The sequence below is a fragment of the Ursus maritimus genome, unplaced genomic scaffold (assembly GCF_017311325.1).
Source record: "Ursus maritimus isolate PB19 unplaced genomic scaffold, ASM1731132v1 scaffold_20, whole genome shotgun sequence".
NCBI lineage: Eukaryota > Metazoa > Chordata > Mammalia > Carnivora > Ursidae > Ursus > Ursus maritimus.
In genome coordinates, this window is record NW_024424453.1 from 9,603,650 (window position 1) to 9,629,939 (window position 26,290).

The following is a 26,290-nucleotide window of genomic DNA, read 5'->3' on the forward strand; positions in this document are numbered from 1 at the left end:
TTTTTTTTTTTTTTGGTTCTTTATGGTCAGAAGGAAGCCTGGAATAATGAAAGCCTGTGTGTTATTTTTTAAGTTTTATTTTTATTATATATTTTTTTACCGTATTGACTATTCTTTATTTTTATTTTTACTATTTTTAAATTTTTTTTGAAGATTTATTCATTCATTAGAGCAAGTGTGAGTGTAGTGGGAGGTGCAGAGGCAGAGGGAGAGAATCCCAAGCAGACTCCCTGCTGATCATGACCCAAGACCCTGAGATCATGATGTTAGCTGAAATCAAGAGCCTGATGCTCAACTGACTAAGCCAGCCAGGCACCTCTTTAACTTTTTTTTTTTTTTTTTTAATTTTATTCTTAGGGGCGCCTGGGTGGCTCAGTCTTCAGGTGTCTGCCTTCGGCTTGGCTCATGATCCCAGGGTCCTGGGATCGAGCCCCACATCGGGCTCCCTACTCAGTGGAGAGCCTGCTTCTCCCTCTCCCTCTGCTACTCCCCCTGCTTGTGCGCTCTCTCTCTCTCTCACAGTCTCTCTCTGTCAAATAAATAAATAATGTCTTCTAAAAAAAAAAAAAGATTTTATTTTTAAGTAATCTCTATACCCAACATGGAGCTTGATCTTACAACCCCGAGATCAAGAGTTGCATGCTCTACTCAATGAGTTAGCCAGGTGCCCTTATTTTATATATTTATTTTATATATTTTTATATACGTACATACAAATGTGTGTATATATATTTTAAAGTTTAAGTAATCTCTACACCTGACGTGGGGCTCAAACTCAAGACCCTGAGATCAAGAGTCACATGCTCTTCTGAGCCAACCAGGTGCCTCTTTATTTTTTTTATTTTAATTCCAGTATAGTTAACATACAATGTTATATTAGCTTCAGGTGTATAATATGGTATTTCAACAGTTCTGTACATCAACCAATGCTCATCAAGATAAGTGTACTCTTAATCCCCTTCAACTATTTAACCCATCCCTCCACCCACCTCCCCTCTGGTAACCATCTGTTTGCTCTCTGGAGTTAAGAGTTGTTTTTTGGTTTGTATCTTTTTTTCGCCTTTGTTTGTTTGTTTTGTTTCTTAAATTTCACATAGGAGTGAAATCATATGGTATTTATCTTTCTCTGACTGAGTTATTTCGCTTAGCATTATACTCTAGATCTATCCATGTTGTTGCAAGTGGCAAGATTTCCTTTCTTGTGAATGAATAATATTCCATTGTATATACACCACCTCTTCTTTATCCATTCTTCTATTGATGGACACCTGGGCTGCTTCCATAATTTGGCTGTTGTAAGTAATGCTGCAATAAACGGGTGTATTTTTTCCTTTCGGATTAATGTTTTTGTATACTTTGGGTAAATACTCAATAGTGCAATTACTGGATTATATGGTAATTCTGTTTTTAATTTTTTGAGGAACCTCCATACTGTTTTACACAGTAGCTGCACCAGTTTGCATTTTCACCAAGAGTACACGAGGGTTTCTTTTTCTCCACATCCTCACCAACACTTGTGTTTTTGAAAGCCTAGGTTTTAGAACCAAGATTTCTGTCTCAAGTGACTAGATGTTTCCTTTTATATTTTCTTCTAGTTTAAATGGGGCAAATTATCCAAGTAGTTCAATTTAAAGTGATAATAAAAAAGTATACTCCTAAGGGTAGAAGAAAATTTAAACCTAGTATTTCAGTAGTGAGAGTGAGTTGAAGCAAAAAGTGGGGGGTTTATCTGAAGAAATCTAACCCTATACGTCAGGAAATGGAAATTATTACAAAAGCAGAAAGAAACAACTCTGGGTGTAAAAAGTGGCCCATTTCAAAATAACACTTTCACAGGTTTTTGAACATTTTTGTTTATTAGGTTTATAACTTCTGACAAAAGGAAAAATAGAGGTTTTGTATTTTTTTCCCTTTATTTCTTTCTAGTCCTCTAAAGAAAAAAAATTAAGATTTTGTTTTTAAGTAATCTCTACACCCAATATAGGGCTCAGACCTACAACCCTGAGATCAAGAGTCACATGCTCTACTGACTAAGCCAGCCAGGCACCCCCCGACATTTTTTAAAATGCTGATCAGGGGGGCACCTGGGTGGCTCAGTCGTTAAGCGTCTGCCTTCAGCTCGGCGTGATTCCAGGGTCCTAGGATCGAGTTCCACATCGGGCTCCCATCCGCTGGGAGCCTGCTTCTTCCTCTCCCACTCCCCCTGCTTGTGTTCCCTCCCTTGCTGGCTGTCTCTCTCTCTGTGTCAAATAAATAAAATCTTTAAAAAAAAAAAGAAAATAAAATGCTGATCAGGGGGCATCTGGGTGGCTCAACCAGTTGAGCCTCTTGCTCTTGATTTTGGCTCAGGTCATGATCTCATGGTCATGGGATTGAGCCCCATGTTGGGCTCTGAGTCTGCTTGTCCCTCTCCCCCGCCCCTGCTCATGCTCTCTCTCAAATAAATAAACTCTTAAAAAAACTGCTGATCAGATATTGCCTGAACTAAGAGACCGACTTATAGGTGGGTCATGATGTATATATAGTCAGAGGTACGCAAAAGCTAAGATTTTGCAGATTATAAGCATTATTAGTGATTACCTAGTTAACTGCCAATTTCTAATAAAATGAAATTAGAGGAGAGATAAGTTAAAGACCTTCGAAGTAAACAGGGTCCACACTAGAATATCAGGGAAAAGGAAAAGAGGAAATCGATTCTAGAGATTATGAAGTTGAATTACAAGGACAATCGGTTGCTACAGGAAGCAAGGACATGAGCTTTTGAGTGTAGATGATTGTAGGAAATGGGAGTGGAAGAGTAGCTTTGAAAGAGGCAATTTTAATCAGAAGATCGTAGTTTGAGGGTGAAAAGGGACTTGTTTCCAAATTTATTTTTCTAAGTAATTGAGACTTGTCCACAGGAGGAGGTGAGTTCTGGATATTCCTACGTCGTCATCTTGAACTAGAACTTCTTGTGGTTTTAATTTGCATTTTTCTAATGGCTAGTGATGTTGAACATCTATTCATCCTCTGATACCATGTTCCCATTGCTTTTGTGAAGGTAGTATCCTATTGGCTCTCCCAGAAAACATGTTCAGATGGCACATTCTCTGGGTTTATGTAGTAAGTCCATTCTAATATTGCGATCTTCCTTTTTGACGCATTCCTCATATTCTGCCAAGGTAGTTCTAGCATCTTCACCCTCATTTATTGTAGGCAAACATTGTGTCATTGCTTTAAGGAACCATCCCACTTGTGTAGTAGACTTGGCTTTAGGCATCCTTCCCAGAATGCCCGCTAGCCGTATATTCTGCTTCCTTGGTCCAATATCTATAAGATTCACCCCCAAAGATGTTTTCACAGTCCCTGCTGGTGCAGTAAACCTAGTTCTCTAATTTTCTCCATGAGCAAGATTTTTCCACCTCTCACAGGTTTGGTATATCTCCACTCGGGTTATGCTGAGACTGACCATGTTATTGGCCTGGAAGCAATGAGTGGAGGCTATACAGACCCCAGAGCCATTTGTCACCCCTCGTAAGCTGAAGTTACATGGAAGCCAAAACTGTGAGAGCTGGAGTAGGCATAAACTATGGGGCGAATAACAGAGTTACTGAATTTCCTATGTTTCTAGAATGATGCAAGTTTACATTTGTTGTCCCAGCAAAATTATTACCGAAACTTTTTTACAATGAAAAAATGTCCTGGTTTTGATCTTAAATTGTATGGTCCACCCTAGTGATAGAGAAGAGGGTGAGGGAGCCATTTTCATAGTGGGAAGAATAAGAAGAAGGGAAGTGTAAATGGAAGAAGAAGAAGAAAAAGCAAGGTCATGTTGGTAATAAAGCACCAGCATGAAGAGTCACAAAGAGTGATGATGTGAACCCTAAACCTTTACTAGAGGTATTTTACAGTGTCTGAACCCCTGCTCTGTTACGAGTCCTAACAATTTTGTGAGGTTCCTTTCTCTTCTACTTCTCCTCTACTTAACACTGATAGTGCAGCTTCTCTTATTTGCCATAGACAAAGCAAATCTCTGTTCATGGCCAAGAGAAGAGCTCAACTATAACAAGTATTATACCACAAATACTGAACTAAAGGGTATATGTTACTATATTTCGGATTTTGTCTGTCGGTAATATGCAGTGATCTGCCAGAAATTCCATATGTAGACTTAACTGCCGGATGAATGCCCTGAAGTGGAAGCAAACTGCATGTACGTTTAATAAGCACTAAGTATTGCCCAGTGGGCAAACATTTCAGGGTTTTACCCTCCAGTTTTCTAAGTCAGGCTTATAGATAGATGGAGTGGAATGGCAGAGAAGTGGGCTACACATAGGACAATACTGTAAGAATATTTAATTCTGTACTTAATGATATAAAGATCACAAGAATTACAAGATTACATTACAAAAATATACATATCCTCCTTATTCTGTGGGTGAATCTAGTATCTTTGATTCTTACATTGATTCAACAAATATTTTGATCATCTTTTCTACAAAACGTATGCTGTAGAAAGAATAAAAGTGTCTTGACATGTCTTCCTCCTTTAGAGTTTCATAATTTTCTGAGCAAAGAAAGGGCAATGAAAGAAGTGAGGAGACAAAGATTAATTTTGTTTAGGAGAAGGCTTTGGAAAGGAGGTTGTATCTTTTACATGCTTTCTTCATTCCTTTCTGAAGGCACGTGTCATACTCGGTGCCCCAGGCTTAGCAAGGCAACTCTAGCTTTTTTCTTAAACTTAAGTGGCCATGATTTTGGCCACTTAACCTTGTCATACTTCAGCTGGCTGTGTTAGAGGAGTGAGCTCCTGACTGAAAGACAGCCAATAAATACATCAGCTATAAGTCCAATAGGGGGGTTGGCATGAAAACTTTGTTTGATAATGTTAGGGAGCAAGAATTTCTGGACTGAGAATCAAATTGGTGTGACAGATTAACAGGAGAAAATCAAATTTAATAGGCACACATAAGGAGAATCCACATAGACATGGAAATTCCAAAAACGGGCAAAATGAAGTATATATGTCATTCTGAACTGAGAAGGGGGTAGAGGTCTGCTATTTTAGAGGAAAGGAATGCATTTCATAGGGCGATAAGAAGACCAGATGTTTGGTAATTAGATGTTTGCCCTACCATACAGATGGGGCACTCAGATAAAATGTATCTCTGTTAATAACATTTATTCTGGGAAAGACACCCAATTTAGATTTTTCTGTGTGGCTAAGGGAGGGACAAATATTTCTCATGTGCCCAGAGTCTCCACATGCCAAAGTGGCACATTCAGGGGGTGGTGGGGACGCTATCCCAGACCCCTACAATAAGGATGATAATGCCTGGACCACTCAGAGTTTTTTAGGAGGTTATCTGGGAGACAGAAAAATTGTGTGTGGGTAGTGGAAGGAGGGTCAGAAATACACAGTGAGGCAGAAATTGAGTTGCTGGCAATAGGTTAACAATATTATTAGTAGGGACAAATGAACTGCTCCTGAGAAAGGGGGCAATGTTGGTGACTAACTCAAATGAGCCATATTAGTTCCTGAACAACTTTTGGGTTCCCAAACTACTTTCTAAACACAAGACCTGGGTATATCACAATTCCTGATCATTACCTGGTAATTGGCTTGAGATTCCAGGGTTCCTAATCTCTAAAGTTTCATTATGCCTTCCAAACTTCTCCTTCTACCCCATTTCAGAAAAAGCAAGGTGTAATTTACATATAGTAAAGTACACAGATCAATTTCAATGGTATTCAATAACTTTGCTCCAATATAGTTCTGTTCCCTCGTCTCTTCTTTTATGCTATTGTTGTTATACAAATTATATCGTTATATATTATAAGCCCATCAACACAGTTTCAGAATTATTACTTTGTCCAGCTGTCTTAATCATAAGGAGAAGGAAAGATCATGAACAAAAATACATTTATACAGTACTTTATATTTACCTATGTAGTTACCTTTCCTGGTACTCTTTAATCCTTCATGTGAATTCATGTTACTAGTTCTACTCCTCCTAATAGTTGTGGGATTGAATTGGTCTGGAAGAAAATGGAAAAGCATGGAAGGGAAGAGTAAGGACAAAACAGAGGAGGAGGAAGGATAGGTAGAGATTTTGCCGTTTAGTGAATTAAAGAGGATCTCTTTCATTCAACTAATACTTAACGAGATTTTCCTATGTATCAGGCACCATGCTCAGCACTGGTTATTCAGTCATAGACACAGACATAGTAAGGAGATGCTGACCTACAGGCTAGTGGGGAAGGAAGGGAATAAAAAGAAAGCCAATCTGTCAATCCATAAAATTACAAATTAAATTTTGTGTTGTGTATAGTGAGGACTACCTGAGATAGAGTATTTAGAAAAGAACGCTTTGTGGATATGATATTTATTTGTTTGTTTGTTTGTTTGTTTTTCTTAAGATTTTATCTTAAAGTAATTTCTACACCCAATATGGGGCTCGAACTCACAACCCCGAGATCAAGTCGCATGCTGACTGACCAGGCACCCCGCCTGGCATGATATTTAAATTGAGACTTGAAGGTTAAGGATGCAGCTTGGTGGGGGGTGAAGGATGAGAGGGATGAGGTTTTAGGGCGTTCGAGGCAGGGCAAACAGTAAGTGCAAACCCTCTAAGGCAGAGGGAGGAACTCGCCATGTGTGAAGAACAGAGAGATCGATGTACTCAGTGTGCTTGAGGCAAAATGAATGAAGTGGGGGGTAGGAAAGAAGAGCTTGAGAAATAAGCAGGTCCTCGATTATGTAGCACCCTGTATATCAGCCTAAGGAGTTTTGAGATTACTCGAAGCATAAGGGAAAGCCATTCAAGCAGAGGTAATAAACTGAAAGTCTGTAGTTTCTGCCTCAAGACATATTCTGTACCTAGTACAGTGTTTTGCCAACAATTTTAATTTCAAAACAGGGCAATTTCATATAAAAGTCTGAATTTGCAGCTTTTCTTGAAAAAGGGTGAGGATCTCTCCATATTGGACTCCAACTGTTTGGTGGAAGTTGGGTGTAATGCAATGTTGGGGTTTTGCTGGGCAAGTGCAAAGGAGGCAGAGGGGGTTGGAGTTGAAGCTATTTTTAAGGGAGTGATTATAATGCAAAACCACAGAGTCCAAGCCAGATAAGGTGGAAATTGAAGACTAGACAGGGCTGATGGCAGACGGACATGGTCGTTCAGTGGATTGGTCATCCTGAGTTCAAAGAGTTATTGCCGTAAGTTTCACTAGTGCACCAGAAGAACAAGAGGTTGTGGTGGGAGAGGTGGTGTTAGGGCTGTGATTGCAGATATGGTAATTTCTGGCAAAGACAAGCCCCAGAGTATAACCATGGGAGGGGATGGCTGACTTGGGGTAGAGGAAAAAGTCACGGGCATGAGATGGTCAACCACTTGAGAGATCAGAGCAATAACAGGGATCGAACTGAAGAGAAAGACTTCAAGTCAGAAGCTAGTCTTCAGTGAATAAGAGAGAGTGACCAGGAGATCACAAGAGGACAACCTCGATCACTCCTGACCGTCCTGAAGAGGGCAAGGGAGTAGTTCAAACTGCAAGGAATTTTTTTTTTAAAGATTTTACTTATTTGACACACAAGGTTAGAGAGAGAGAGAGAGAGAGCGAGTGAGCACAAGATGGGGAGTGGCAGAGGGAGAGGGAAAAGCAGACTCCCAGCTGAGCAGGGAGCACGATGCAGGGCTCCATCCCGGGACCCTGGGATCATGACCTAAGCCAAAGGCACATGCTTAACCGACTGAGCCACCCAGGTGCCCCTGAACAGCAAGGAATTTAATGAGCTTACGTCCTGGTCCTGAGGCACACAGGTGTTTTAGTCAGCTCAGACCGCTACGACAAATTACCATAGCCTGGGCGGGAAGTTCGAGAGATTAAGGTGCTGGCAGATTGGGTCCCCGCTGAGAGTCCTCTTCCTGGCTTGCAGACTGTCACCTTCTCTCGGGAGAGAGGGAGATCTGGTTTTTATTCCTCCTTTATAAGGACAGTAATCTCATTACAGGGCCTCCACTCTCGTGACTTTATCTAAACCTAATTACCCCCCAAAGATCTCACCTTCTAATACCATCACATCAGGGCTGAGAATGTCACATATGAACTTTGAAGTGACACAAACATTCAGTCTATAACACAATGGAATGGTTAACCTTGACTGGAAACCAATGCCAGAAACTGAGGTGTTTCTGTGAGGGAGTCCCCATTAAATATTCATTTTTTTCTTTTTCTTTGGATTCTGGGAACATTCACATTAATATACAGCCAATTTATTTTTGTTTTTGCTTTTAAAGATTTATTTATTGATTTTTATTTTTTTAAGATTTCATTTATTGATTTATTTTAGACGGGAGGGGCAGAGGGAAAGAATCTCCAGCAGACTCCCTGCTGAGTGCAGATGCTGACACAGGGCTCAATTTTATGACCCTGAGATCATGAACTGAGCCGAAACCAAGAGTCCGATGTTCAACCGACTGAGACACCTAGACACCCCTATGTATGTATGTATGTATGTATGTATATATGTATTTAATTTATTTTAAGTAGGTTCCACACCTGGCATGGAGCCCAACATGGGGCTTGAACTCACATCCCTGAGATCAAGACCTGAGCTGTGATCAAGAGTCAGACACTTAACTGACTAAGCCACCCAGGTGCCCCCAGTTAATTTATTTTAAATTACCATTCCACATAGTTAATATGAAACCTTCAATAAAAGTCAAATACAGACTCAGTCTTTGTGTTCATGGTATTGTGGGAAATTGAGGGGTGGGCAATGAGTCTAAGCGTGGTTTTCACGCATACCTCTCTACTCATATAAGCAACATGTACATTGAGTTCTCAGAGGTCACCAACATCAAAAGGAGCAGGGGTCCTTGGTGAAGCTACCCCAGGATAATGTTAAATCTCTCAATCTGCAGAAATCCTGAGGCAGGTGCTACCCTTCCCACACCAATGATTAGTGGGATGATTCTGAAATGTTGAGGAGGACCCTTTGAGATAGCTGGAGGACTTAGAAACACCAGGTGGCTGATATCTGGGGTATAGAAAAGAAGACTTTGTTTGGGGTGGAAAGTCAGGAAAACGGACAGCTGTCTTCAACTTGGAGAGAGAGAGAGAGAGAGCAGAAAGGACATTGAAACAGGAAAGGAAGAATTGGGGACAGAATTGCCTGTGAAGAAATCTTATTTTTTTCTACTTATTAACTAAAGCTATTCAAAATCTCTTAATATACAGAAGTTTTGTTTTTATTTGACATAGTAATTGTGTATCTTCTTAGTTGGATTTTCCCCAATATCATTTGCGTTGTACCCTCCCTGGAAATTTACAGGGATTTCTGTGTTTTAGCTGATTGCCTTTGTGGGAGGCAGTGTCGTGGTTAAGTGCACAGACTGCGCCAATTGGCTGAGTTGAATGCCAGCACAACAGCCCAGCTCACCACTTCTTGGCTGGGTGACCTTAGCTACTGGCTTAATCACTCTACATACTTACTCTTTAAAATTGGGATTAATAATAGTGTCTATCTTATAAATTTGCTGTGAGGATCAAGGGAGTTAATACGTGAAAAGTATTTAGAATGGTGCCTGGCACATAGTAGGACCTAAGTGTTAGTCACTGTTACTTACTTTCTTTTAGCTTTAGCACCGAGGCACTGCGTTCCTTGAAGGCACCACTCATAATATGTGTTAGGAATATAACATGCTCCATTTTGACTTCTAAGGTAATATGTGCATAAGGTAAAAAAAAATTTCCCACGGTATACTTGCACAGTCCTAAATCATAGCCACTAGCCACTATTGAAATTAACGAAATTAATAAAATTAAAAATTCAGTTCTTGGGGCGCCTAGGTGGCACAGTCATTAAGCGTCTGCCTGTGGCCCAGGGCGTGATCCCAGAGTCGTGGGATGGAGTCCCACATCAGGCTCCTCCGCTGGGAGCCTGCTTCTTCCTCTCCCACTCCCCCTGCTTGTGTTCCCTCTCTCTCTGGCTGCCTCTCTCTCTGTCAAATAAATAAATAAATAAAATCTTAAAAAAAAAAAAAAATTCAGTTCCTGAGGCTCCTGGCTGGCTCAGTCAGTAAAGCCTCGCAGTTCAAGCCCCAGGTTGGACTTAGAGCTTACTTTAAAAAAATAAAAATTCAGTTCCTCGGTTGTACCAGCTACATTTCAAACACACAACAGCCACATGTGGCTATCAGCTATGAAACTGAACAATGCAGATGCACATTTTCAAAGTTGCAAAATGTTCTATTAGAGGTCGTAGATAGTTAAACTTCCCAACCATTCCTTCCCCAATCCCTCTCCCTAGGGGCAGTCACTGTTGTAGGTTGCATAGCTTTTCATGGTACACACACACACACTTTTTTTTTACACAAATGTTACCATATCATTACACTGTCCTGCATCTAAATTTTGTTTAAAAATACATTAATATACTAATACTACCAATAATATACTAAGTATACTAACAAAGTCAGCTTTCTACATTTAATCAATGAAGAGTTCAACAATTTAGAGCAGGTGATGTTAGGCTTACAAAGCAACTGTGCAAACTTTAAAGCACAGTTCAAATACAACATGCATCTCGTTATATTTCGGAGCAGGTGGAAGTAATGGACTGCTTCAATGTCCTTTCTACATTGCAGATGCGGAACGCACGCTAAGGCTGGGTTAACTGAAGTCACGAACGGATCATGTCCCCTCCCCAGCAGCATGGCCCGGAAGCCCTCAGCCCGGTCCCTGCCCCACATAGACGTCCCGTGCGGCGGAAACCCCTGCATAAATGCTGGGGTGGGGGTCACTGTCGCAGGTCTCCAACTCAGTGGGGAGGGAATACGCAGCCGTCAGACCACTCCCAGGCGGCGGAGACGAGAACCCCTGTCTGTCCGCGCGCTGCGCCCCAACAACCTGGGCAGCCCGGATCCGCGCCGTCCGCCCGAGGAGCGCGGCGCCCCCTGTCGTCCGCCCGAGGAGCGCGCCGCGGGCTCGCGGGACGCCGGGAACATGGCGGGGCGGCCTGTGGCCCCCGCCTCGCAGCCGCGGGACCGGGACGGAGCGGCCCCCAACGTGGTGGCGCGGGTCTCGCAGTGGGCCGACGACCACCTGCGCCTCGTCCGGGTACCGGAGACCCGCCGGCCTCTCAGGCGGTGGGCGCGGGGCCGCGCGGAGCGAGCCTGAGGGAGACGGGCTGCGGGAGGCCACGCGCAGTGGAACCGCGGGGGCCCGGGCGGGGCGGAGGGCTACGTCGCCGGGGTCGCGAGTGAGGGGCGGCGGGGCGGGGGGGCGAGAGTGCGGCTCGGCTGGGCTCGCCGCGTGAGATGGGCGCGGCGGGCCAAGGAGGCCAGTTCTGCCTAATGGGGACCGTGGTGGGCCCCGGGGACACCTCAGAGACGCAGCACCGCTTGGGGCTTCAGCGGCCCCCGAGAGCAGTGGGGGACGGCGAGGGCCAGGAGACCAAGGGGAGATGGAGTGGGCATGTGGTCCTGTAGGCTTTATGTTTTGAATGAAGTGAGAGGGCACTGGAGGTCGACCAAGAGTGGGACATCTTAGGTGACCGGGCGAGACGAGATTGTGGCTAATTCCCTGGGGCTGGTGTGGTTGATTTGGGGTGGGGTGCAAAGAAAGAGGAATCGAGTGGGCTGCCCACTGGGTGGATGATGTGGTCACAGTTGCTTCTATGGAGGAGTTGGGGGTCAAGTGATTTGTTGGGAAAATCTAGGAAACTCTTTGGACATGTGAACTTGAAGGTGGAGATGCGTGAACTTGAAGATGGTCATTAGAATTCTAAACAGAGTTGTAGACGTTATCGAGGCAGATGAAGGGAGATCGTAACTGGACATACAACTTTAGGAATGAACCGCATAAACCTCAAGTAGTGTTTAAAGCTAGGATGGCATCTTGGAACAAGTCAGAAAAGTTACTGAAGAAGTCCTAGAATTGAGTCCCGGGATCTGAGGGATTCTCTTAATATTTAGAATTTGGGAAGTGAGGAGGAGGAGGTCAGCAAAGACTGGGAAGAAACAGTGAAGGCGGAGGAGGAAAATCAGGAAAAGCAGGTGTCCTAGAAGCCAAGTGAAGAGAATATTTTCAGAGAGAATGATTAACTTTGTTAAATTCTTCTGAGAAGTTGAGTAGGACTATCAGCTTTGCAAATGCTCTTCAGCCAAGCAGCACAAGGGCCGGGACCATGGCTGTTTCATTCACCGGTACAGCTCTTGTCCCTAGTAAGTGCTAGATACGTATTGGTGGCATTAGTGAATGGTAGATACACACGTGTCAATTGACAAGGCCTGGGTTCTTCTAGTGAAGCAGAAATTGGTTCATGGCTTATTTCAAATTAAAAAATGATTTCAATAGATTAAGAGAGGAAACGATGTTTAAGCTGGCATATGGAGGGGGGCCTAGGTGGCTCAGTCGGTTAAATCTCTGCCTTTGGCTCAGGTCATGATCCCAGGGCTTACATTGGGCTCTCTGCTCAGCAGGGAGTCCGCTTCTTTCTCCCTCTGCCCCTGCCTGCCGCTCTGCCTAATTGTGCTCTATCAAATAAATAAATAAAATCTTTTTAAAAATGTTTAAAAAATAAAATAAATTGGCACATGGATACATTATTCCAAATATCCCAATCACAGGATGTATCCTTGTGTATATTTCCTTTTTTATTTATATGTAAATAGGAAATAGAACAAACAAAAGGCATTATGTGTTGGTAATTATAAAATTAATTATTTATAATAAATTGTAAAATTTTCACTGACTTATCAAGATCAGAGTTGGATCTAAGTGGCTTCATTTCAACACTGAGACCAATCTTAGCATCTTCATTTCTTCCCTTGTGTATATTTCCAGCTTCATTTCTTACATACCCAGTTATATTTATTGAAGGAAAGCATGTTAGATTATCACTCTTGTTGAGGGAGTTGCAGGGTGCTTATTTTTAAGTTAAACTCTTTTAGGTCTATTTCAGTTTTTTAAAAAAATATTTATTTAAGAGAGAGAGCACAAGCAGAAGGGGAGGAGCAGAGGGAGAGGGAGAAGCAGGCTCCCTACTGAGCAGGGAGCCTGATGTGGGGCTTGATCCAGGACCCTGGGATCAGGACCTGAGCTGAAGGCAGATGCTTAACTGGCTGAGCCACTCAGGTGTCCCAGGCTGTTTCAGTTTAAATGAAGCACTTTAAAAACATCAATAAGTTCTTCCCAACTGTTTACCCACATAAACATCCACGGCATTATATTTTAAGGTTTTGATGGTTAAATTTTCTACCAAATATTTACATTCCCACTGTAGACTCAGGGTTGTGCAAGTTGCTGTGGGCATCGTTCAAGAAGTATTAGACCAATTCATGCATTTAAGGAATTCATGGTTAAAAGGAACAGTCAATAAAGAACAATACAATATTACACATATAATTACTGCACATGCCAAATTGGGAGAAAAGGGGGAAGATTAATGAGTACGTGGGCAGTTAAGACAGTTTGTTGGGAGAAATGGGCCTTTAGTTGAAGGATGTGCCTTATTTGGACAGTTAAAGGGAGGTCAGTCCTCTTTTTTCCCCCCTTCCAATTAGTACTTTTACAATTATGAATAATAACTAGTGAGAATTAATCATTTAATCTCTTTCTGAAGAACATCAGCACCGTAATGGCCATTGCTGGAACAATGTTACTTCTAAGAAGTATTCGGATGGTAAGTTAAAATTTCTTCTCACTTCAAGACTGTTTTTCTCTCAAGCAATGTATCATTTTGTTATTCATATTAGAAGTTTTAAATATTATTTTAGAACAATAAACCTATCTTAAGATGTTGGTTTAAAAGTAACGCATCCACAGGATTTGATGGAAAGTTACTGCCGAGTCTGCATTTCCATAATCACTTTTCTTCACGCTTAAAAAGAAATCTGTAAAGGATTTAGTTGGCTCAAATGCTATAATCACTAAATTTGCATTTCAGTTGTTGTGGAATGTCTCGAAATTGTTTTGTATAGTGGTTTTAGATTTAGATTACAGTGAAGTTGTCCTTCAGCGCTGAATAATTTATACTTTCTCCGATTTGCAACAATCTGTAAGATCTGTTTAATGAATAAAGCAAGAACTATGATGTAAAAAAAATAATTTATGCTTTCAGTTAGCATATTGTTTGCCTTTTCAATAATGTTTTAATAATAGGTATTGTGGAATCCATTTGATAATTCAGGATTTTTAAGTATTTTTTATATAACTGATTCTTGTCACTGGGTGTAATTGTAGTGTCGTGTTACAGTCCGCTATGGGTTTACTGCTTCTGTGTATATTTATGTCCTACATTTATTATCTCTATATTGTTTTATGTTACCATTGACTATGTAGCGTTACTGTACTGTAGTACATCTTTTCCAACTCTTGCCTTTTCCCTCTGACTCCAGTGTCAGAACTTTTATCCCCCCCTTTTTTTTAATTAAGTGCCTTGAACTTATTTTTAACCTTCTATCTAATCATCTAATACGTTTTTTCTTTTAACACCTCCATGAGTTTGTGATTCACGTTTAGCTTATATATATTTTAGAATGGAATTTTTGAAACGTTAGCTGTTTTCATTCCATTTTTTTCTTTATCTTACAATATGTGTTCCATGACATTAGTATTTTGAAGGTTTCAAAATTGTCAAAATACTAAATGATCTGATTAAGAATTTAGGTAAGAATAAGGGGCGCTTGGATGGCTCAGTCGGTTAAGTGTCTGCCTTCGGCTCAGGTCATGATCCCCTGGGATCAAGTCCCGCATCAGGTCCTTTCTCAACAGGGAGTCTTCTTTTCCCTCAGCCCCTCACCCAGCTCGTGCTCTCTCTCTCATTCTCTCTTTCAAATAAATAAAATCTTGGGGGCGCCTGGGTGGCACAGCGGTTAAGCGTCTGCCTTCGGCTCAGGGCATGATCCCGGCGTTATGGGATCGAGCCCCACATCAGGCTCCTCCGCTATGAGCCTGCTTCTTCCTCTCCCACTCCCCCTGCTTGTGTTCCCTCTCTCGCTGGCTGTCTCTATCTGTGTTAAATAAATAAATAAAATCTTTAAAAAAAAAAAAACCAAATAAATAAAATCTTAAAAAAAAATTAGGTAAAAATAATGCTGAGGGATTATTTCTTTTTAGCCCTTAAAAATTACATAAATCAATTATAGATCGTTTTAAGTTATACAGTACTAGTAGTTATACAGTAGTAGTATGTTATTGATTTATGCAAATTACTTATTCATTAATATAAATTTATATTAGTATGTTATGAAGTTACTCATTTTAGACTGTAGTTCTGGTGTCTTTTTTTCTTAGATTTTATGGCTTTTCAAAGTAGTGACTAGTGATGAGAAGAGCAAGCTAAGGAGGTGGAAAAAGAACATTGGAACATTAGGGGACAAAAAATTTTGTTGTGTAACAGTTGGGGAACTTTGGCTATAAGTAAGAGAAATCCTGTGCAGTAGTGGCTTAACCAAGTTAAAAGGCTTTTTTTCTCATGTCATAGACTTTTGGAGGTAGGATGCTGCTGGCATTGCTTCTCTGGCTCAGCGACAGAGAGTTTAGTTTTGTATGATTCTCTGTGCCTTTCCTCATGGCACAGAATGGCTGCTCTAGCTCCAAATAGCATATTCATGTTCAAAGTAGGAGGAGAGTGAAAAGGAAGGTGCTAGCCAGATCTTTTCCTTTTATCAGGAAAGCAAAAGTTTTACCAAAGCCTTCAGTAGCCTTTTGCTTACATCCTTTTATCATATGTCCACCTCTAGGTGGAAAGGAGGTTGGGAAAACTGCCATTTAGCTTTTCCGTCCCTTACAGTAGATGATGACAAGGGAGAGAGGCTTGGGAGTGGATATTGCATTAACCAACCAAGGGCCTGCCACAAGGAGTCTTAATAGCTCCCCTTCGGCTTTCTTTTGTATTGCTGTTTTTCTCCCCTTTTCCCTCCTCCTGAGCTTACCAAGCTCTCATATTCTTTCAATTACTGGTAGACGAGTCCAAATTTCATATTTAAAAAATAAAAAATGATGATTGAGTTCAGTACTGTGCTAAACAATATACATAATTTCATTTAATACTTAAAATAATCCTATGAAACAGGTATTCTTTAAAAAAAAAAAGATTGTATTTTACTTATTTATTTAGAGAGTGGGGAGGAGAGGCAGAGGGAGAGAGAGCATCTCGAGCAGACTCCCCACTGAGTGCAGAGCCTGACGCAGGGCTTGATCCCACAACCCTGAGATTATGACCTGAGCCAAAATCAAGAGTCGAATGCTGGGGCACCTGGGTAGCGCAGTCGTTAAAGCGTCTGCCTTCAGCTCAGGGCGTGATCCCGGCGTTCCGGGATCGAGTCCCACATCGGGCTCCTCTGCTGGGAGCCTGCTTCTTCCTCTCTCACTCTCCTGCTGTGTTCCCTCTCTCGCTGGCTGTCTCTCTGTCACATAAATAAATAAAATCTTTAAAAAAAAAAAAAAAAGAGTCGAATGCTCAACTGACTAAGACATCCAGGTGCCCTGAAACAGGTGTTCTTATACCTAATTTTTATAGATGTGGAGATGGATGCTCGAAGAAGTTAAGTAATTTTCACAAGATCATCCAGCTAGTATGTGGCAGAACTGGATTTCAAATTTTATCTTCCTGAATGTGAAACCTTATTATTTTCTCTTCACAGTGCTCCCAGCTTTTGTCTGTTTGCCTTTAGGACACTTCCTTCACCATCTGAAGCTTAGTGACAGTGTTCTTGTTAGTGGCATCTTCTTTGCCTCTTCTAGAGAGCAGGATGTTTATCACAAGCTCAGGATTCACTTCTTTTAAAGATGTCTTCCCGAATGTTCTTATTCTTTCCATTTTTGACCCTTTAGTATTTATGACTTTATTTACTTATGTGGGGGGGGGGGAAGCAGGGGAAGGGGCAGAGGGAGTGGGAGAGAGAGAATCTTAAGCAGGCTCCATGGAGCCTGACCCTGAAATCATGACCTGAGCCGAAATCAAGAGTCAGATGCTTAACCAGCTGAGCCACCCAGGCACCCAAACCCTTTAGCACTTATACTTTATTCTTTTTTTTTTTTTTTAAAGATTTTATTTATTTGTGAGAGAGAGAGTGAAAGCAGGATCAGGGGGAGAGGCAGAGGGAGAAGCAGGCTCCCCGCTGAGCAGGGAGCCCGATGCGGGGCTGGATCCCAGGACCCTGGGATCATCACCTGAGCTGAAGGCAGACACTTAACCGACTGAGCCACCCAGGTGCCCCTATCTTTTTTTTTTTTTTTTAAGATTTTATTTATTTATTTGACACGGAGAGAGCACAAGCTGGAGTAGCGGCAGACAGAGGGAGAGGGAGAGTGGGCTTCCCGCCGAGGAGAGAGCCCGAGTGGGGCGTGATCCCAGCCCCCTGAGATCATGACCTGAGCCAAAGGCAGACATGCAACAGACTGAGCCACCTGGCCTCCCCCTTATACTTTATCTTAAACCTATTTATGTATTACTCTGCAGTTGTATTCTCGTTTTCTGTATATTGTTAGTTCATCTTCCAGATAGTGCCTATTATGTGACAGAAACACAGCACCGAACTTTTTGCTGTTGAGGGATTATTGGATGCAAAAAGGTAGAGGCAGTGGGATCTGCCTTTAAAGGTTCTTCACACAGACTGTGAATTCCTTGAGAGTAGGAACATGGGTTCTATTTCAGTTTCTTCCCCTCGCTCTTTAATAATTTCTATAACTCCAAAAATCAAGGCACTCTTGGGTCTTTTTCTGTATATCCTTCAGTGAAAACACCTAAAAATTAGAAAGGGATAGATGTTTAGTACTTGAAGACATCTTTAATGACCCTCTCGACTTCTAAGTCTCATTTCTGTGCAAAATATTCTTGGTTTTCCCATGCGATGTGGTTTCCAGGCTCTTTATCATCTTTTTTCCTCCTCTTCTAGCTTTGGTCCAGTTTGTTGAAGTGTTTTATGAAATGTGATACCCAGGACAGCGCAGTACATTCCATTAGGGCCTGATTTAGAGCAGTCTCTTCCCTTCTCTCGTTTTGGATCCTGTTCCCTACAGTGTTGCTTGGTGTTTGACCTTTGGTGGGGAGTGGGGAGAAGAGGGAGTTTGTACTCTTTTTGTAGCCTTGTCACACTTTCACTCATTTTGAGTTCACAATTAACTAAAAGTTCTTAATCTTTTTCATATATGCTACAAATAGTTTATTCTCTTATATCCTTCACTAGTTCTGGGGAGTACAGGGGAAGACTTTTACATTTTAGCCCATCATCCTAGTTGTCAAGATCTTTTAAAATATTAACTCTCACTCTTAGTATTCATACTTTTTTTTTCTCCAAAAGATTTTATTTTTAAGTAATCTCCGTACCCAATGTGGGGCTCAAACCCACAACCCCAACGTCAAGAGTTGCAAGCTCCTCCAAATGAGCCAGCCAGGTGCCCCCCTCCTATAAACACTTTGATTAAATCATACTAAAATATTAATATAAAATTAAGGACCAAATTAAAATTTTTCCACGGTTATGTCTTGTTAGATGTTTAGATGACAATTTGACATAATTATTTTAAAATGAAAATAATAATGAAATGTTTTTTTTTTAATCAACAGACATCAAAATTTACAAGTTCTTCAGATATTCCAGTAGAATTTATACGAAAGAATGTTAAACTACGTGGACGATTACGCCGAATAACTGAGAATGGTTTAGAAATTGAGCATATTCCTATTACTTTACCTATTATATCTTCATGGAAAAGTAAGTAATGTACAAGAATAATACAACTATTTTAGTATTTGTCCATTGGAAGTTATTTGTAAAATAGCAAAAAAAATGTCATTTTAAGTTTAATAACTTTGTCTGTGGGAGAAAGTACAAACTCTTGGCTTTAAATACAAGGAACTATTTAATTTGGCTCCAGGTTTCCTTCCCCCCCCTCCTCTTTTTAGTCAGCCGTTCACTATTTCATTCAGGCATTCATGCGTTCTTTCCACAAATATCGAGCAGCAGTTATGTTCTAGGCCCTATACTAGCTGTACGGTGCTGAGGGAAACAGACAGGACTGCCCTTGGGAACTCACCGTATAAATGAAAATAGACAACAGACAAATGAAAATTGTCCTAGGAACTATGAAGAAAAGGAGCAAAGCGCTAGTTTGAGCATTACTAGGCGTCATGTGAACGGGGAACCTATAGCTGTAAAGTGATCAGAGAAAGCCTCATTGATGAGTTGTTATTTAATCAGAGACCTGAAGAATAAGAGGGGGCTAGCTAGGCAGAGGGTGTGTGGGAAATGAACTTGGCTCCTTTGATAAGCCGTATGGAGACTGGTAGAGTGCTGTGGTGTAGGGAAGAGGGGGCCAAGAGGAGATTGGAGAGCTGAGCAAGGGCTGGATGTTTCCTGCTGCTATTCCCCTGTCACCCCACCCACACAGACCTTCCTGCCCGCTGCTTACTTGGGTCCTCCTGCCCTGCAGCACAGTTTGCCCAGAGTGCCTCAGCTCCTGTTGAACTCCAGTTGATTCTTTAGTATCCAGCTCAAATGTCAGCTCCTCTGTGAAGCTCTCCTTAGCTCCCAAGCAGAATTAGCCTCTTTCTTTACTACACCCACAACAATTTATATACACTGCGGTTACAGTACTTAAACGCATTTTCCTATAATCATGTGTTTAGGTGTATATCCTCCCACCAAACTGAGCCTCTTGTGGGCAGGGACCTTTTCCTACCTATCTCATTATCACAGTCCCTAGAGAAATAATTGCTAGCCAGTAGAGCCTTGGTAAAACTTGTTGAATAGATTTAGTTATATTTAAAGATCTTCTTAGTATTATTTTAATTTTATAAAGGAAAGGGGTTCTTATTTTTTACCCTCAAATGAATGAATATCACTCTGTTCAACGAGGTATGACTGTAAAGGAATATGATTGATTTTCTTTTTCCCCAAACATACCTGACATGATTGATTTCCTTTAACAAATCAAACCGAACTTAAACAATTTGAATGACTGTTGTTCCCTAAAGAGAGATTACCTAGGATGTTTGTTTTGTTTTGTTTTTTTACTTAGGATGTTTATTTGCTGGCCATTTCGATCAAGCAGGATTTAGACTTCATCAGCCCTCTACCTTCTCAGTTGTTGTAATGATGTTGTCATAATTTAAATCTCTTCTCGGGGCACCTGAGTGGCGCAGTCATTAAGCGTCTGCCTTCGGCTCAGGGCATGATCCCAGCGTTCTGGGATCGAGCCCCACATCGGGCTTCTCCTGTGGGAGCCTGCTTCTTCCTCTCCCACTCCCCCTGCTTGTGTTCCCTCTCTTGCTGGCTCTCTCTCTCTCTGTCAAATAAATAAATAAAATCGTTAAAAATAAATAAATAAATAAACAAATCTCTTCTCTCTGAAATAGTGATGACTCTGTGAGCAGGCAGCAATGTCACCACCAGGGTTTGTCCAGGCTGTCCACTGCACAACTCTGGGGATGCTGTTCAATGGGAACCTGCTTCCAGAGGTCATGCAGTGACACAGCATTGTAAATTGCCATATATGCGTATTATTATTAATGGCTTCTCCATCCTGTTCTGGAGCTCACTGAAATGGGTTTTTTACATTATTCCATCTGTTACATGCTTGGGTTGCTTTAAAAGAAAACTTGAATACAGATATAAATGGACCTACATCTAGAGAGTCTGGGTGTTTGTAAAGAAACATAATATATTCAGTTGTTTTGGGTGCGGGGGAAACGTGTGACTTTGAAATTTGCATTTGCAACATGGTATTAAAGCTAGACAATTCTCTGCCTAACCTTTTTAGAAGAGCCGTGTGGTGTTTTGCTGGTGAAGCTGGCAGGAGTAGAACTCACTGAAACTGGGAAGATGTGGTTACAAAAAGAGTTAAAACCTTCCCAACTGCTATGGTTTCAACTTCTTGGAAAGGAGAATTCAGTACTCTTTTGCTATCTTCTAGTGAATAAGGTAAGTAGTGTGAAGAAATAATGAGCAATATTTTATTCTTTTTATTTGCACATAAACATCATTAATTAGAACCTTGAATCTACAGTGGAACTGAATTTTTGTCTTTCTTAACTGCTACTCATAGTGATTATGTATAGCGAACCAGGTGTTTCCTATATAAATTTCGTTATTAAATTTTATTTGTTTATTACAGAAAAAAATGGAAAATTAAGAAAATGGAGAAAACTTAGTAATGACTTTGGACATTGCTCATTTAAGGATTATCTTTACACATTGACTTATACATGAGTATAGTGTATCACCCTTGTTATTAGAAACCGCTTGTTGAGTGAGCCCTGTCAACCGGAAACTACAAAGAACAAGGGGGTTTTCTGAAGTAAATAGTGCTCAGTCTCTGAACTGTGAAGGCGAGCATATTTAGATATTGTTTATGATCAGGAATCAGGCAGCTAAAGACTTTGCCTCAGAGTGTTCTTACCGTTAGGACTGACCACAGCCACTGTGTGACTGGGGTGCTTGGAGCTCCGTCAGTGTTGCTGTGTTGTCACTGCCCCGAGTCCTTGCGTGTGCCTTAATTCGTACTGCTTTTAGTGGACGGATGCTGAAAAAAGAGTGTGGAAAATCAAATAGGTAAAGTGTTGTGACAGGATTAAGAACAGTTCTCTTAGTCTTAAAGTCCCTTATTATATAACAAAAAAAATAATCTGAAAAAATAACCTCACATGAAAGGGATTAAATTGTAACCATTTTAATTCTGCAGAACTTTTTGAACTATTAATAGAAAGCCTCATGAAACCCATTAATTTCCAGATCATATTCAGTTCTTTCAAAACAAGAATTCTCCAACACTGATTTGTTGAAGTGTTTTACAGTTACAAGTAAGCTGATAGGGATCCCTGGCTGGCTCAGTCAGTAGAGCACGCAACTCTTGATCTCGGAGTTCGGAGTTCAGGCCCTACGTTGGGTGTAGAGATTATTTACAAATAAAATATTAAAAAAAAAAAAAGAAAAGTAAGCTGGTAATACAAAATATATAAAGATGCCAAAGACCTTACAAAAATATTATCTTCTCTGGGAGCCTGGCTGGCTCAGTTGGTGGAGCATGTGACTCTTGATCCTGGGGTCATGAATTAGAGCCCCACGTTGGGTGTGGAGATACTTAAAAATAATGAAAAAAAAAAAATGTTGGGAGCCTGGATAGCTCCATAGGTTAAGTGTCCGACTCCTGATTTCTGCTCAGGTCATGATCTCAGGGTCGTGAAATCAAGCCCTGCATTGGGCTCTGCACGCAGTGCGGTCGTCTACTTGAGATTCTCTTCTTCTCCCTCCGTTCCTCCCCCTGCTGGTCCCTGTGTATGTGCACTCTCTCTCAAATAAATAAATAAATAGAATCTATTTATTTATTTGAGAGAGAGAGACAGAGAGAGCACACCTGCACACATGAGGAGGCAGAGAGGGGGAGGGGCAGAGGGAGAAGCAGAGTCACTGCTGAGCTGGGAGCCTGACAGGGGGCTCGATCCCAGGACCCTGAGATCAGGACTTGAGCCTAAGGCAGCCGCTTAACTGACTGAGCCACCCAGGCACCCCATAAGTAAAATCTTTAAAAATAAATAAAATTGGGGCACCTGGGTGGCTCAGTCGTTAAGTGTCTGCCTTCAGCTCGAGTCCTGATCCCAGGGTCCTGGGATCGAGACCCGCATCAGGCTCCCTGCTCGGTGGGAAGCCTGCTTCTCCCTCTCCCACTCCCCCTGCTTGTGTTCCCTCTCTCACTGTGTCTCTGTAAAATAAAGAAAATCTTTAAAAAAATAAAATAAATAAAATAAAAAATAATAATAAATAAAAATAATTTTTTAAAAATTAAAAACACATTATCTTCAAAGTTGAGAAGTGTATTTTACTTATCCTTCAGTACCACCTTATGGAGTCATTGTTTTTACTCCCATTTACAGATGGCTCTCGGTAACCAAGTGGAAGAGCCTGTATTCAACCCAGCTCTTTCTGGCTCCTGAGCTCATACTTCGCCCTATATACTTTAGCTTATATTGCTTCCTAGGTGACCAAACTATGCAGTATATGCATACTGTAGTAATTTACATCTGTTGAATTTTGCTAATGTGTGAGATTGAATTTTAGTTATTCTGATTTTTTTTATTCCGATTTTGGTTTAAGGGAATGAGCTCTGAAAATTTAAAAGATTGAGAAAAATATGATAAATCCTTTAAGACTGTATATATTAACTCATTATTATGACCAAAAGTTACTGCATTTAAGGGAAAAAAGATTACTTTCTTCCTTCAGAAAGTCCTAAAAAATGTCTCCTACTTGAAACCTGGAGTTTTCAGATTTTTAGAATTTAACTGCGAAGTACTTGACTAACAAAGCTCTTAAATTATTAACATGTTGCTAAAATTAATCTTGTTAGGTTAAAAATCCCACAAGGACAATATAAATAGCTAAGCAGGCTCTCCTTTTTTTATTTTAAGATTTAAAAAAAAATTTTAATTACTCTCTACACCCAACATGGGGCTCAAACCCACAACCCCAAGATCAAGAGTCGCAGGTCCACTGACTGAGCCAGTCAGGCGCCCCAGCACGATCTCCTTTATACTGTAAATTAGTAGGAAAAATCCCATTTATCTGGTTTCATTAGGAAGTGAGGTTTTCCTTGAAGGAAATTTCCTGAAGGATGACGATCCAAGGTCCAGGACTTTTTCAATGTTAATTATTTTGTGGGAAATCTTTTAAAAATGTATTTACATGCCAGCAGGCACCTTCTTACACACCGGAATTCTGAAATCTAATCTAACAGTTCAGTGATGATTCAGTTCAGTTTGCATTTGCATACTTTTTAGATTCTTTTTGCTGTGCCCTTCTGTTGTTTTGCCTATCTTTGCCTATCTTGCCTCCTTTCCCCCTCCAAACAGCAAACAAACCAAAAACGCTTTTTATACTTCATTACTTCTACGTCTCTTTGGGGTAGAAGACCAGTGAGTCTGTGGAGAACTATATGTTACAAAAGAGGCAATGAAGAGGCACCTGAGTGGCTCAGTCGGTTAAGCGGCTGCCTTCCTCTCAGGTCATGATCTCAGAGTCCTGGGATGGAGCCCCGCTTTTGGCTCCCTGCTCAGTGGGGACACTGTTTGTCTCTTTGCCCCTCCCCCTGCTCATGCTCTCTCTCTCTCTCTCTCTCAAATAAATAAATAAAATCTTAAAAAAAAAATAAAAGAGGCAATTGACTTTGAACAAGGATCTCTTCTAGTAATGAAAGTCTTGGATTTGGCATTAGCTGTTTGAAGCTCTTGGAGAAACCTTTGCTTTATGTTTTTTGGCTTTTCTCTGGAGGTAAGTTGCCGATTGACTGATTTTATTCATCTATAAGATTTTATTCATCTGTTTATTTGAGAGAGAGAGAGAGAGAGAGAGAGAAAGCTTGGAGGGGAGGGAAGGGGTGGAGGGTGAGGGAGAGAGAGAATCTCACAGACTCTGCTCTGAACACAGAGCCCGCCGCAGGGCTCGATATCACGACCCTGAGATCATGACCTGAGCCAAAATCAAGAGTTGGGTGCTTAACCCACTGAGCCACCGAGGCGCCCCTCTGAATGACAATTTAATTTAAGTAAATAAATAAATTTTAAGTGAAGAAGATGTTACAGGTATAGTAGCAATTTTCTTTAGTAATTGGTTTGTGTTATTTTTTATTCAAGGGTAGATATTTTAGTGTGAGTCTGAATGAAGAAATTTTGAGAAGAGGCCTTGGCAAAACTGTTCTTGTTAAAGGGTTAGATTATGATTCTAAAATCTATTGGACAATACACAGAAACTTACTTAAAGCTGAATTGACAGCCTTAAAAAAGAGAGAAGGAATATGGAAGGAAGAATCTGAAGAAAGTTATTTGGAAAAATTCAAAGGCTCCTGGAGAGAAATATGGAAAAAGGACAGTTATTTTAAAAAACTTGGATCAGATTTCAATTTGAAAAAAGAAAGTTATTATGACAAATTTAGAAGGACTTATGAAACATGGAAAGACAACATAAATAATTACTCCTTAATACTGAAGTTCAGAGAACTTATGAATCGCATACACTTTCGTAGAAAAGGATGAACTGTTCCAAGAGGCCTGGAGGTGACCCACTCAGAAAAGAGTAAAATATGTAAATATATGGATGTTTTTCATTGAGTTGAAATGGAAATTTCTCTGAATGATCAAAGTTGCACTCTAATGGTATTTAAATATTTAAGAGATGATTGTTCTAAATGTAATATCAGAATAATTTAAGCAAGTTGTGATTAATGTCATGCTTTTAGGGAAAATGAAATACTCTGTAAAGTTACCAGGATAAAGGATGTATACCTGTAGTGTTAGTATTTGAAGAGAGAGTTTAACTCTTGGGCACTGTAATTTTAGTTATTTTCGGCATCCATATTTAATTTTTGTTGAAAAAGAATATTTGTTTACTTCTCCAGTTTTATCAATTTTGATTACTTGTAATAAACTATTTATACATCATGTCTGAGGCTACTTTTTCCCCTGTTTTCTAACTGCCTAAGAATGTGGGGCAAAGCTACATGAGAAGGTCACTTAAACCATTTCCAGTAATAAAGAATGGCTAATTTCTTTTTTTTTTTTTTTAAGATTTTATTTATTTATTTGACAGAGATAGAGACAGCCAGCGAGAGAGGGAACACAAGCAGGGGGAGTGGGAGAGGAAGAAGCAGGCTCATAGCGGAAGAGCCTGATGTGGGGCTCGATCCCACAACGCCAGGATCACGCCCTGAGCCGAAGGCAGACGCTTAACCGCTGTGCCACCCAGGTGCCCCAGAATGGCTAATTTCTACCTATTGTTAGATGAAGGGGATAACCCTGTGGACAGAATCATGAGGATAATTATAAGGACAAACAGCAATGTGCTGAGCGTGGCAGCACCCAAACAGAAAGCATAGGGATGCTTCGGACATTGTTGAGCCCCTAAAGTAGCCGATCTTTGAAATAGCTTGCATCCCAACTCATGTGACATGGTATATTTTTGTTTTTAAAGCCAGTTTGAGTTGGTTTGAGGATCTGATAGACATATATATTTGCTGCTAAAATCATCCTAACACTGCAAGCTTCTTTTATAACACCAGTGACAGTCCACTAACATCCACACTGTCTGTAGAAGGTTTTCTTAATGATTTGTGATGCTGACAAAAGTCAGAGGTACCACGTGGTCCAAAGATTTGACTCCTGTTAGAATCAGTCATTCAGCCTGAGAAGCTTATTGCTGCTTCCTGACTGCTGGTGAAAACATAAAATAGGGGCACCTGGATGGTCCTTAAGCATCTGCCTTCGGCTCAGGGCGTGATCCCAGGGTCCTGGGATCGAGCCCCACATCAG

At 40.9% G+C, this 26,290-nt stretch overlaps 1 protein-coding gene across 5 annotated transcripts; it reads left to right on the plus strand.

Annotated features, from left to right (window-relative positions):
- Window positions 1-10,966: 10,966 nt before the first annotated feature.
- CUNH3orf33 (chromosome unknown C3orf33 homolog) lies at window positions 10,967-25,423 on the plus strand. Of its 5 annotated transcripts, none has more exons than XM_040636647.1 (6): window positions 11,045-11,103; window positions 12,113-12,209; window positions 13,610-13,669; window positions 18,560-18,707; window positions 20,755-20,915; window positions 24,620-25,423. In XM_040636647.1, the coding sequence occupies exons 2-6, from the start codon at window positions 12,138-12,140 to the stop codon at window positions 25,016-25,018; spliced, it is 840 nt and encodes a 279-aa protein (XP_040492581.1). In that variant the 5' UTR covers window positions 11,045-11,103; window positions 12,113-12,137; the 3' UTR covers window positions 25,019-25,423. The 5 variants fall into 5 exon arrangements, with proteins under 5 accessions (XP_040492579.1, XP_040492582.1, XP_040492581.1 ...); XM_040636646.1 differs by having other exon boundaries at window positions 11,084-11,132; XM_040636645.1 differs by lacking the exon at window positions 12,113-12,209 and having other exon boundaries at window positions 10,967-11,103.
- Window positions 25,424-26,290: the final 867 nt, after the last annotated feature.